Here is a 12,530-nt window from a genome sequence, read left to right as displayed (position 1 = left end):
GTGGTCATGGCACCGATCCTGCCAGCGTTCAAGAAGTGTTCGGACAACGCTCTCAGACACATGGTCTGATTTTTGAGTGGTCCTGTGTGGATCCAGGAGTTAGATCCTTGTCAGTCCCTTCCATCTCAGGATATTTTATGACTCCATAATTCTAAGAGCATTTCTATTACACAGAATATACGGCCTTTTAAAAAATGGAGAAAATCGGGAGCACAGCCAGAAACTAGATATTAAGTTAAATAAATAAATAAATAAATAAATAAAATCAATAGATCTCTTTGAATCCTCACAGCTCAGCAAAAACTCCCAGTGAGGTTTCTACCCTGTCAGCACCAGAGCAAGCCTCGGTCAGCCCCAGCACAAGTATCTGTAGTTATTATCATTTTCTAACTCCCGATGATCCTGGGAGTGCCCGAATGTTGCATTTTCCTTTTATTGCATTGACTATACAGCCTCTGTTAGAGCTGCAGGGGTCTGAGTGAAGAAATTGTGAGGCTGGTGTGCACACACCTTATTTTACACACCATGTAAATTTGTCAAGGGACTACTGGATACAGCACATAATGTAAATATCTATAATACCCTATTTATCTTGGTGTTTGATTTTTTTGTTTGTTTGCTTGCTAACAGCAGAAATCCCCAATTCCCCCTTAGTGACTCTAAAAGTGTCATCAAGACCTCCACATCCCAAATTTTCTCTAGATATCTTGCCTGCCAAGATATGATGTCCTCTACCATATATGAAAAAGATGTTCTTACTGTTCTGTAGTGATACACAATCGTTATAAACACCCTGACCCAATGGATTAACACCTATTAAAGTTAAACGAAATACTTATAACCTCTGTTAGCGTTGGCCAGTGACAAAGATAAACCAATCCACATGGGAAGGCTGGGCCAGGCGGGTGTTGGTGTCCCAATTGCACACACAGGTAAAACACAGACTGTAGTAACCAGTATGTGACTGATTTTGCAAACCCAAGAATTTTGGGTCCAAGAGCCCCCTGTTGAACATGCAGACCCACTCAAAAGTACATTAAAAAAAATATAATATTTTAATAACCAACTGTGGCTATCTGTACTGGTGCCTGAAATACCATCAGTGCTGGAAGAAACTGGTTAATGAACAGTGGACAAAATCAATCAAAGTAAGTGTAGATTTGCATCTTTCCAAGATATACCCCCCTGTTTAGAACTATCTAGCAGCCTATATCGATTTTGGCTTTAATTCATTCATTTACTATTCTTTTACCATCCAAGGTAAGTTCTTCAGCTTTCTGCTACGTCTCAAGTCCTTCTCAATGTTGCCTAATGCTTGTCTTCAAGACTTTATGGTGACCTGCCTTCAACTCTCCTTTATAAATTTTTTTTAAAACCTTTCAGCCCTGCTTTAATATTTTGGCACCCGTTGTGCTATTGTACTCTGCTGTGGACAGTGATGTCCCCAGTAGTCAGGCAGCTTCGTTCATCAGCACATGTGTCTCAACAGCCAGCCATGGTGCTTGCTTTGCCACCCTTCCTCCTAACCCAATTTTCACGGTTTTCATCATTCCTAATTTCAAGGTCTCCTCTTCATATCCGGTCGCTTATCCTAATTATGTTATTCGAACATCAGCCAGACTAAATACCTTTAACGTAGACACTTACCCTTGGCACCACAGAGGATAACGTAACCACTGTTTTAAACCCCTCGCCTCTGATCTCACGTTTGCCTTCAATCTGTCACCTCTGCACCGTTCTCTGTTGCCCTCCCCTGACAGCTGAGCGACCCGAATCGCCGAAGAATTCAACTTTTTGCCACCCGGAGGGCATGGTCCGGGACCTTCGGGGTCTCGCTCACCATAACCCCTCCCATCACTTCCCGCCCCCGATGCGCGCTTCCCTCACGTCCCTCCTCCCGGTAGGCGGCTGCAACGTTGCATTTACCCCGCCTCAGAGCCCCGGTCAGCCCTTACGTTCTCTTCGTCCCGCCCTATTTTATATTTTCAGCCAATCACCTCCTTTCCCAGCAAGAAGACGTCATTCGTCCAGACGTGCACGTTGTGCCTGGGACAATGGTAGCGGCCAGAAGAAACCGTTAAGCGAGCAAAGACAAAAAAAAAAAAAAAAAGGCGAATAGGAGGGAGGTTGGCAGAACACGGACACGGCCCACTCGGTCCGTGGGGAAATCCCAGGGATGCCCACCAGAACCGAGGGCCCCGCTGGTGCTAGCCGCCGACCAGGCAGCTGAGTCCCAGTCGGGAGACAGCAGAAGGGGCCGAAGCCGCTGGGGAAGTGGAAGGACCGACAGCCCTGCGGTTTCTCCTCGGCGGGGAACGGGCGAGCTCGCCACGCCGGCAGCTGTCCTGTACAGGCAGCCGCAGCCTTCATCTCCGCCCGGACAGGAGCGTGAGCAAAGCTCGTAGCCCGACGGAGAAGAGAGTCTGCTGGCGGACTGAGGAAGACCGGGGCCAGAAGCCAGGGGAAGCTCTTCGGACCGAGCCCAAATTGCCGGCGCGGAGCAGGGAGACAACGGCTGCCGACGGAGGGGCAGGGACGCTGCTATCGCCTTTCTTATGGGAGCTCCTCAGGGCAGGCACGAACGCAAGGATGGCGATGCCCCCAGCGGCCCGAAACAGCGGGCACCCCGCGCTGTCCCGCGTGGACTGATCCGACTCCCGTGCCTAGCCCCCCCGGCAAGCTCCCTGCCCCGGCGGTCGGGGCGGGCAGAGCCGCTCCGCAACGCGCTGCAGCCCCGCGCTGTCGGCTTTTGTTAACGCAGGGCTGACCGCCCCCTGCGGAGGCAGGATCTGACCGCTGCCTGAGCAGCTAGCGACGTCGAGATGCCCTTCAGCAAGCCGAGGGAGCTCGCAGGTGCTACGTGGGCACTGCGGGAGCGGCGATTGCTGAAATGAGCCGGGGAGAATTATCTCGTACGCAGAGGATTTCTAGATTTCAGTGAACCCCGGGAAAATCCTCACTATCCACATCCTCATCATCCACATCAAGCTGCAGAAACAAGTACTCACGACGTGCTATTCGCTACTTAGCAAACAAGAACTCGTCTACTGAATCCAAGGGCAGAGTCTGGTTTACTTTCCCCAGGCAGAGACCGCGCTTGGAGGAAGATGCCGGGGGTGGGGAGAGGCGGCTACCAGGGACCGGACCCGCGTGTGCGGCAGAGCAGCTCCGAGCCGAGAACCCGGCGTCTCTCGCAGCACCTCCTACAGCTGCGTCGGGCATTTCCCTGCCTGCAAAATGCAGGGACCTAAGGCTGCGAAGCCGCCTCCCGCCAGCACAGCGGAGCGCGGCAGCTGCTGTGCCACCGCCCTCTTCCGCTCCCGGAGCCGCCCACGGACGCGCTCTGCAGCGCGCCCAGCTCCAGCTCTGAGCTCTGCCCCAGCTGCCCCTCACACACCCACGGTCTTCGCCCACCATGACGGCGTCGTGCCTGAGAGATTAATCTGCACCACGTTCCAGGACAACGAGCGGCGGGAATGAGGAATGAGAGCCTGGGCTTGCAGCGACTGACAAGCCTTTTACTCAAGAAACAGACGGGATATTCTTGTGCCTTCTGTTAACGACTCCTTCCCCGGCGAGGCTACGAGCGAAAAGCATCCGTGACGCTTGTTTCTGAAGTTAAGACCAATATATATTTATAAAAGAAATCCCGAAATATTTCCTGCCAGTGTACGTCTATAGCAAATCTCGTTCAGATCTTCATTTCATTAGTGCAGTCAGAGAAATTAAGAGAAACCGTACGAAAGCCAAATGATCGGCATTAAGAGACTCCACATCGCCCTTAACCATAGCCCAGGGAAATGAGCTGTGGTTTTGTATCCTTTTAAACCGTTGACTCAACGAATGGTTGAATCAACTCAACCAGTTGATTCAATTTAAACTAGAGGATTCTCCTCTAGGAGATCGCGGTTTGCTTCTCCTGCTTTCTATCACATCCATGTGAATAAAAGAAAATTTAAGGAAAGAAAATGACTGTTCTACAGCCCTGGGATAAGCCTCACTCACAGACAAATGAAGGCAGCTCACACATACTCAAGAGGTTATCATCCATTCTTTGCTTTATATGCATCAGCTGCCGGATGTGACCAAAGGAGTTTACAAACACAATCCCCACCAAATACACAAAGAACTCAAAGTCCCTATTAAGAGATCTAAAACAGATGCAGGAAGGAAACAGAAATTCGAGGGACTCGGTCACACTTTTTAATGGATCAGCGGGGTAAGCCACTCCTACGATTTTCTGTTTCGTTAAATGACACGAAGTTTTCAGCTTTCTTTACTGGATTTCGATACACCTATCAGCAACATCCGTGTCAATTCCGGATCAAGGATCAGCGATTTTATTTTTTGTAGTCCACCGCCTTCGCGTAGTAGAAAGCCCAACAGAATACAAGTTATCAAAAGAAATTGTCAATAGATCTATGGTAATTATCCAAACGCACATCTTTAGCAAATTGAATGCATAACAAGGAGAGTGATATCAAAGTACTGTTTGTTCTTACTGCTCTGGCAGCCCAACGGACCACATTTTTAAACTAAAACGAAAATTAAATCAGATATAAGCGATTTTTGAGCTTCCCCGCAGAAGTCGTATCCAGTTTCTAACATCAAGCAAGAAACCCTAATATTTCACACATCACACAGAGTACTTTGGAGTTGGTCTGGATGAGGAAAGAGTTGACCAGTGCCATCAGTGCACGGCCAGGATAAGTCACTTTGATAATGACATTAAAACAACACGGTAAGTAAACAATCACTCTCTACATAGGGAAATCAATCTGGAAACAACTTTTGAGAACTTCTCTATAGCTGTATCAGCGTTTCCCAGCGTCTTGTAGCCTATAGCCGGGAAAGGCAAAACTTTTCATCCTATCATCTCTACGCTACTTAATATTGCATATAGAAATTCCGTCTTCAACTTTTCCCTCAGTCACTCTTCCTCTTTCGACTAATGGCAACGGAACGATTTTCGACCTTATTTTTCACAGCACGTTTCTGAGGAGCACAGTGTAGAACAGAGGCCACAATGCTCTGAGAGTGGGGTCAGGTCATGGAGAGAGGCATGCAAGGCCAAAAAAAAAACCAACTCCCTCCAACAGTTCTCCATGCATCCAATCTCTCATTTCTCCCTACTTTTCAATGCACATCCGGGGGCAGAACAAAATCCACCAACGCTATCCAGAACTTCCAAAAGCTTTTCTGTCCCTCATCACATCCCATAGTTCTCAGTTCATGAAGTTCATCTTCCTAATATTACCGAAGCCCACCAACCAGCAAATACCGAGTCCAAAAAATCCCTACCAAGCATTGATGCATATGGACCACTTCATAAAAATAGGTGTATATACAGCAATTCGTAAAACCAAATTTCATCAAAGCAGACTTCAAAAATAATGAATACCCAGATTACAGTCATTTTGAGGGAGCTACCAAGCTCCTCGACATGCACACATGGGTCTTTCTACAGGCTAAAGGATTCGAATACAGGAAAATAAAAGAGTAGCTAATTCATACCATCAACATCGAGATTTCACACACAGGTGATAACACGATCGCAAATGTTTAAACAAGGGCTTCGCGGAAACACCTACAGAACTGAAACCACATCAAGGGGAAGAAAAGACATTCCTGAACCACTCGAAGAATGAGAAAGAATGGAATAAGGGCAGACAGAAAAGAGCAAGGACACCAAGACACAGTGATGCTGAAAAGCGCCCATCGTTGCAACAATACTCCATGCTAATTTAAAGCATCCAATGTCTCATTTCTCCCTGCTTTTTAACATAAAGTCGCCCATGAAAAAGAATGGAGCTCTGCAAATTCTACTAAACATTCACGTAGGCATACGGAGAACGCAAAACAGTCGAGCACTCACTTTCAGAACGACAAACACCTGTCTCTAAAGCGAAAGCCAAGGGTACACCCAAGAGTACTACATGGCTCGGAATCTCCTCGTAAAATTAATTCCACAAGCACATCGTTTTAATGATCAACGTGCCGTGAAATATCATCGGAAAACAGAACAGAAGAAGTGGGAAAAAAAGTGAAAACACAACGGGCAACTTACCGCGCCTGAAGAGTATGGGGAGAGCGAAGGTCCCTTCTCGGCAGAACCGTTTTCTGCCGCGGGGCCGGGCGGCGGCGGGCAGTTGGGGCTGAAAACCATCAGGTCGCTCTTGCCCGCGCCGTCCGCCACGCACAGGCTCCGGCTCTGGCGCTGCGAGTACGACCAGCTGCCCACCTCGCTGGCGCACACCAGCGTCGCCGGACCGGGCCCCGACAGCACGGCCGCCCGCGGCGCCCAGCGCGACGCCCCGTACAGCACCACCGCCAGCAGGAACAGGCTCGACACCGCGCAGATGGCCACCACCAGCCACACGTTCGTCGCCGCCGCCGCCGCCGCGCCGCCCTCCGCGCCCGCCGCCGGCCGCAGCCCCGCCCCCGCCGACACCGCCCCCGCCGCCGCCAGCGCCGCCTCGGCGCCCTCCACCAGCGACACGCTCAGCGTGGCCGTGGCCGAGCGCGACGGCTCCCCGTGGTCCCGCACCACGATCAGCAGCCGCTGCCGCGGGCCGTCCGCCTCCTCCAGCGCCCGCGCCGTGCTCACCTCGCCGCTGTACAGCCCCACGCGGAACGGGCCCTTGCCCCGCGGCTCCCACAGCTCGTAGCGCAGCCACGCGTTGTAGCCCGAGTCCGCGTCCACCGCGCGGATCTTCGCCACCACCTGCCCCGCCGGCGCCCCCCACGCCGCCCACGCCCACAGCGACCCCGGCGCCGAAGCCGACGCCGACGCCTCGCCCGCAGCCCAGGGCCCCGGCCCGCCGCCGGCGGGCGGGAGCAGCGCCGGCGCGTTGTCGTTCTCGTCCACCACGAAGAGCTGCACCGTGGCGTTGCCGCACAGCGGCGGCTTGCCCGCGTCCACCGCCCGCACCTCGAACTGCAGCACCTGCAGCTCCTCGTAGTCCAGGGGCTGCAGCGCCCACAGCCGCCCGCTCTCCGCGTCCACCGACACGTAGCTCGACGCCGGACGCCACCCCGACCCCGACCCCGCGCCCGCGCCGCCCTCCGCCACCGAGTAGCTCACGCGCCCGTTGCCCGCCTCGTCCGGGTCCCGCGCCCACAGCCGCGCCAGCTCCGCGCCCGCCGCGTTGTTCTCCCGCGCCAGCACCGTGTACACGGCCTGCGCGAACGCCGGCGCGTTGTCGTTCACGTCCGACACCGGCACCCGCAGCCCGCGGCTGGCGCGCAGCGGCGGCGCCCCGCCGTCCTCCGCCCGCACCTCCACCTCGTACTCCGACACCCGCTCCCGGTCCAGCGCCTCCCGCAGCACCAGCGAGTACGAGCCCGCGAACGTCGCCACCAGCCCGAACGGCGACGGCGGCCACACCGCGCACCGCACCCGCCCGTTCGACCCCGAGTCCCGGTCCGACACGCTCAGCAGCGCCACCACCGTCCCCAACGACGCGTCCTCGGCCACCGGCACCGACAGCGACGTCACCCACACCTCGGGCGCGTTGTCGTTCACGTCCAACACCTCCAGCTCCACGCTGCAGTGTCCTGACAACGGCGGAACGCCCTTGTCTCTCGCCTCGACCTCCAGGTCGTACGACTGAACATCTTCGAAATCCAGTTGTCCTGCAGTCCTCATTTCCCCTGATACTCTGTCAATTATGAACAAATCCTTCAATTTATCAGAAACTGCCTCGCTAAGGCCATAAGAGATTTCCTGGTTAATTCCCTCGTCCTTATCAGTCGCCTTTAGATGCAGAAACACAGTTCCCGGCGGCGCACTCTCCGGCAGCCGAACCTTATAGATCGACTGGTTGAAATGGGGCGCGTTGTCGTTCGCATCCAGCACCGACACCACCAGCTCCACCGTGCCCGTCAGCGACGGCCTGCCCCCGTCACTCGCCGTCAGCAACAGACGGTGCTCGGCCAGCGACTCGCGGTCCAGAGATTTCATTAAGACGAGTGCTACGGAATTTTTGTTCTCGCCTTTAGATTTCACGTCCAGGGCGAAGTGCTCGCTGGGGCTGAGGGTATAGGAGAGCTGCGCGTTGGCTCCGATATCCGCATCCGACGCGCCCTCCAGCGGAAAGCGGGACCCCGGCATCGTATTTAATTCCGGGATGCTGAGGTTTTTGGTGGCGGCGGGGAAGAGCGGGGCATTGTCGTTGATGTCGGTGACCTCCACCTCCACGTGGAAGACGCGCAGCGGCCGCTCCAGCAGCACCTCCAGGCGCAGGGCGCAGGGCGCGCTCTTCCCGCACAGCTCCTCCCGGTCCAGCCGCGAGCTCACCACCAGCGCCCCGCTCGCCCCGCTCAACTCCACGCTCGCCCGCCGGCCCTGCGACACCAGCCGCAGCCGCCGCGCCTCCGCCTCGCCCGCCTCCAGGCCCAGGTCCTGCGCCAGCCGCCCCACCACCGTGCCGCCCTTGGCTTCCTCCGGCACCGAGTAGCGCACCTGCCCGCCGCCCAGCGCCCAGGCCGCCTGCAGCACCAGCACCCGCACCACGGCCCGCACGCACACCGACATGGCCGCCGCCGCCGCCGCCCGCGCCCCGCACGGCTCCCGCCGCCCGCACGCCACCGCTCGCCGCCCCGCCGCCGAACCGCAGTCCGCTGACCCGGCCCACCCGGACGAGCCGCTGCATCCGGGCTCCCTCCGCCGCCCGCCCGCTGTCGGCAGCCGTGACACAGGCTCGGGGTGGAGCCGCCGCCTTCTTGATGGCTCACACCGCCTTTCTGGCCGACAGCGGCACCTTGTGTCCGATCGCGGCTTCCTCCCGCGGCGGCTCTCCGAAGGATGGGGACGTGGCCGCTCCCGCTCTGCCAACACGCTCCGGGATTTCCCACCGGAACGTTTCCGCAGAAAACGTCTCTGACGGCAGCTGGCCTCTTCTTCTTCCCTCTTCTTTTTCTTTTTTCTTTTTGTCTTTTGTTTTTCTTTTTCCTTAAGGCCCTGTAATTGCTTTATACTTGCCAAAATGTTTCCTAAATGCCTCCATTAACCCAGGAATCACACCTGCGAAGATCTCCACTCAAAACACCCTCCTCCACTTCTGGTCTCCTGATTTGGTTTTCCCTGTGTGTTCCTGATGAGGCGTAACTTGGCCTGCTTCTTTCCTGCTTTCTCTGCAAAGAGAATTCAGCTCTTTCCTCTACAGAACAAGACGGTAGCCTCGGGCCTCCATCCATGGAAAGAACACGTTTTCACATGGAAATAGTTTTTTGACTTGTGCAGCAACGCTGAAAACAAGCAGATAATGCTTTCTTTGGCAAAGCTTTATGACAGTGATGTAGCTGAGCAATCCCATACATTCTCCTTCACTTTCAAAACATAAACAGTAGAGCGAGGGCCGCGTATTACAAAGAGTATCTCCATCCATCATCTCCAGCAGAATGGTTTTGCGTTTGAGATATAGGTCCAACCTAAGAAACCATCAATGCATAGAAATTCCAAAGACTTACAACTCCATCGATGACTCCCCAGTCCCCCCATGACAGTCTAAACATAACTCATATGGCATAAATCCTCTCAGAAAAGAGAAACAGCACAAGGAAACAGAGCTCTCTACAACTCTTTATGTACCTTAGTAATGCATTCCCTGGGAGTTTCATCTCTCACTTGGAGCTGCACAATAAATAGCAGGTTCTTACCTTTTTAGGCAGGCAGGTGCTCGCAGGACAGCCTTTCAATGAGTCCATTACCAATAGCAACAAGCCCTTGCAGGATGCCTCTCAGTAGTACTCAGCCACACATCACGGAACAAAAGACAACACAGAAGGGTTGCACCACTGCTCTGCCAAGGTACAGCTTGTCTGACATCCTCTCCCCATGATCCCACCTCACTCACTGAGATGAACACTTCAGGGTCCATTCCCTACACAACTACGGATGCTTGCTGCTATCCCCACCACAAAGGCCAAGCAGCAACATGAAACAGACAATTTCACACAGTAGTCAGTTTCTGGGTCTAGCACAGAAACACCAGTGTCCTAACATCAGGTCAAAGCAAAACAAAGACGTCAAATGCTAACCAAATGCTACCAATTATGACAAATATGTCTGTTGATAGTCCCTGTTCAAATACACCTGAATCCACATGGCTAGGATAAAGTTACTGATTCATCTCTGGGTCTCCGTTGTCAGGAGTTTTAAGGGATATTTTCAGGGATCACTGACCATGATTTCAGCGAAATGGAACTAGACAAACACGCAGGTTTTCTCCAGCCTTGAGCTTAAATCACAGCTTGTATTGCCAGTGTTCTTGTATCCACTTCTATGAAGAAGGAAACAAAAATTAAACTTGAACCCTCATGGTGTCATTGCCAGGTAAACCTCGTCTGAAGCAACTGCAAGAAAGCTACCCATTGTCATGCCAAGGGACACAAATTATGAAATGAAACAGTCAACAATATTTGGCGGAGTGGCTCTTACAATTCCCAACACATCTCCTCGGAAAGGCAAATTTAGGGGGAATTGGGAGTTTCAAGTGTCATTCCAGTTCCTATTCACATGATCGCCATAACACTCACACATACACACAGAAACACAAAATAACCCTTTTTTAAAAAATATTCTCAGGGAAGAAAAAAGGAAGCAATACAAAAACTACTTCTGCAAGGTAGATGGAATTTGCAGGGTCAGGACTAATAACTGAGTTGTTTCTACATACACATTCAGTCACCCAAAATACAGACCTCCAGCAATGCATATTGCCTAACAGAGATATATCACTGCACGCTTTTCACACCTACCATAGTTCATGCTCTTCTGCCCTTAACTACCTTGTGTTATAAAGTACATGTACCCCTTGCTTGCAAAGGGGTATCATGAAACATTTCTCCTATCTTTTCCATGTCCACAATAAATCTGTAGCATTTCACAAACCTATTTATGTGTGGTGGTTTTACCCAGCTGAGCCTCACCACAACCGCTCTCTCACTCCCCTTCCCCAAAGGCTAAGAGGGGGAAAACAAAATGGAAAGGGATCAAGGGATGAGATAAGGATAGGGAGATCACTCAATAATTATCGTCATGGGCAAAACAACACAGGGAGATTGGAGAAATTTATTACCTATTACCAGCAAGTTAGACAAATGAGAAAAAAAGAAAACAAACTAAGAACACCATCCCCCATCTACCCTCTTCCACCATTCTACCCTCTTCCTCTTGCCACCCCCCGAGTGGCACAGGGGAACAAAGAATGGGGTTGCAGTACTTTGTCTCCGATGCTCCTTCACGGTCACTCTCTGCCCCTGCTCCAACGTGGGGTCCCTCTCACAGGATGCAGTCCTTCCCAAACTGATCCTGTCTGCGCTTCCCACAGGCAGCAGCTCTTCAAAAAACCGCTCCAAGTATGGGTCTGTACCATGGCTCCAACATGGGTCCCCCACTGGCAGCAGCCCCTGCCAGACCAGCTGCTCCTGTATGGGCTCCTCTCCATGGGCTACAGCTCTGGCCCAAAGTCTGCTCTGGTGGGGTTTCTTCACAGGCCGCAGCCTTCTTGAGGTCAGATCCACCTGCTCCACTGTGGGCTCCTCCATGGGCTGCAGGGTGGAAATGTGCTCCACTGTGCTCCCCATGTGCTGCAGGGGGACAGCCTGCTCCGCCATGCCGCAGGGGAACTTCTGCTTCACAGGCCACAGGGGAACTTCTGCTCCAGCACCTGGAGCACCTCTTCCCCTCCTTCTTCACTGACCTTGGTGTCTGTAAGGCTGTTTCTCATTCCACGCTCTCCAACTGCAGTTGCACAGCAGCTTTTTTCCCTTTCTTAAATCTGCTCTCACAGAGGCATTCACAGCATCGTTGTTGCATTAAAGGGTGTAGCCAGTTAGCTGTTATAAGTCCAGTCGCATTCAGGGTACTGAACTACCACGATTATGGATTCACAAATAACATAGCACACACTCACTCTAGTCACATTCCATGAACAGCCACGTTCACAATTAAAAAGTTCAATGAGGTCGTGTCCAATGAGAACTATCACAGCTAGGTTCAATACAATCTAGTGCAATTTATTAAAGCAACAGGTACACAGGTTCTTTGGATTGCCTGCGATAAATTCACTGTCTGCAAAGCACACTCAAATGCCAAAAGTATGAGTAACACAGCCTGGTTATTAATGCATTAAAAAGCATAAAGACTGTACAGAGATTTCTAAGTTTCCTGGGGAGGCAATTGGTATAATCAACTATTCAAATCTTACCCAAAGGCGTTCCAACGGGTGGGAGAAGAGAGACTCAGCCCATGAACTGATCCCAGAAGTTACAATGTTATCTTCCCTCACATCCCCTCTCTCTTAAACTAATTTATATTATTTTCTATCTTTTAGGTGGAGCTTGAGTGACTCTATTCATGTATATATTGGTTATGATTGGTGAAAAGATTTCTCGCTTTTGTTTAAAAGTATAGGCTATGAGAAATTCAGAGTGCTTGCTCGGTGAGGGGTGATTGCACTTTGGAGGCGGGTACCTTTTGGGATGGAGATGTGTTTTGGTATTATAATGATATTATAATGAGCAAA

The 12,530-nt window shown here is 52.2% G+C and overlaps 1 protein-coding gene across 1 annotated transcript; it reads right to left on the bottom strand.

The window, feature by feature from the left end:
- Positions 1-4,926: 4,926 nt before the first annotated feature.
- Positions 4,927-8,536, bottom strand: LOC118256190 (protocadherin alpha-2-like). Its single transcript, XM_035562929.1, has 2 exons — positions 6,068-8,536; positions 4,927-4,995 (listed from the first exon to the last, which is right to left on the bottom strand). The coding sequence occupies exons 1-2, from the start codon at positions 8,534-8,536 to the stop codon at positions 4,927-4,929; spliced, it is 2,538 nt and encodes an 845-aa protein (XP_035418822.1).
- Positions 8,537-12,530: the final 3,994 nt, after the last annotated feature.

This window comes from Cygnus atratus, chromosome 14, assembly GCF_013377495.2.
Source record: "Cygnus atratus isolate AKBS03 ecotype Queensland, Australia chromosome 14, CAtr_DNAZoo_HiC_assembly, whole genome shotgun sequence".
NCBI classification, from domain to species: domain Eukaryota; kingdom Metazoa; phylum Chordata; class Aves; order Anseriformes; family Anatidae; genus Cygnus; species Cygnus atratus.
The sequence above is the reverse complement of the archived record's forward strand: the minus strand, read 5'-3'. Positions and strand labels throughout refer to the sequence as shown.

Excerpts from the sequence above, each read along its gene's own strand:
- LOC118256190 (XM_035562929.1), bottom strand. The coding sequence starts at position 8,536 with ATGTCGGTGTGCGTGCGGGCCGTGGTGCGGGTGCTGGTGCTGCAGGCG. Across the intron at positions 4,996-6,067 it reads CCCCATACTCTTCAGGCGCG|AAACGTGCTGTGAAAAATAA; the intron begins GTAAGTTGCCCG and ends TGTGCTCCTCAG.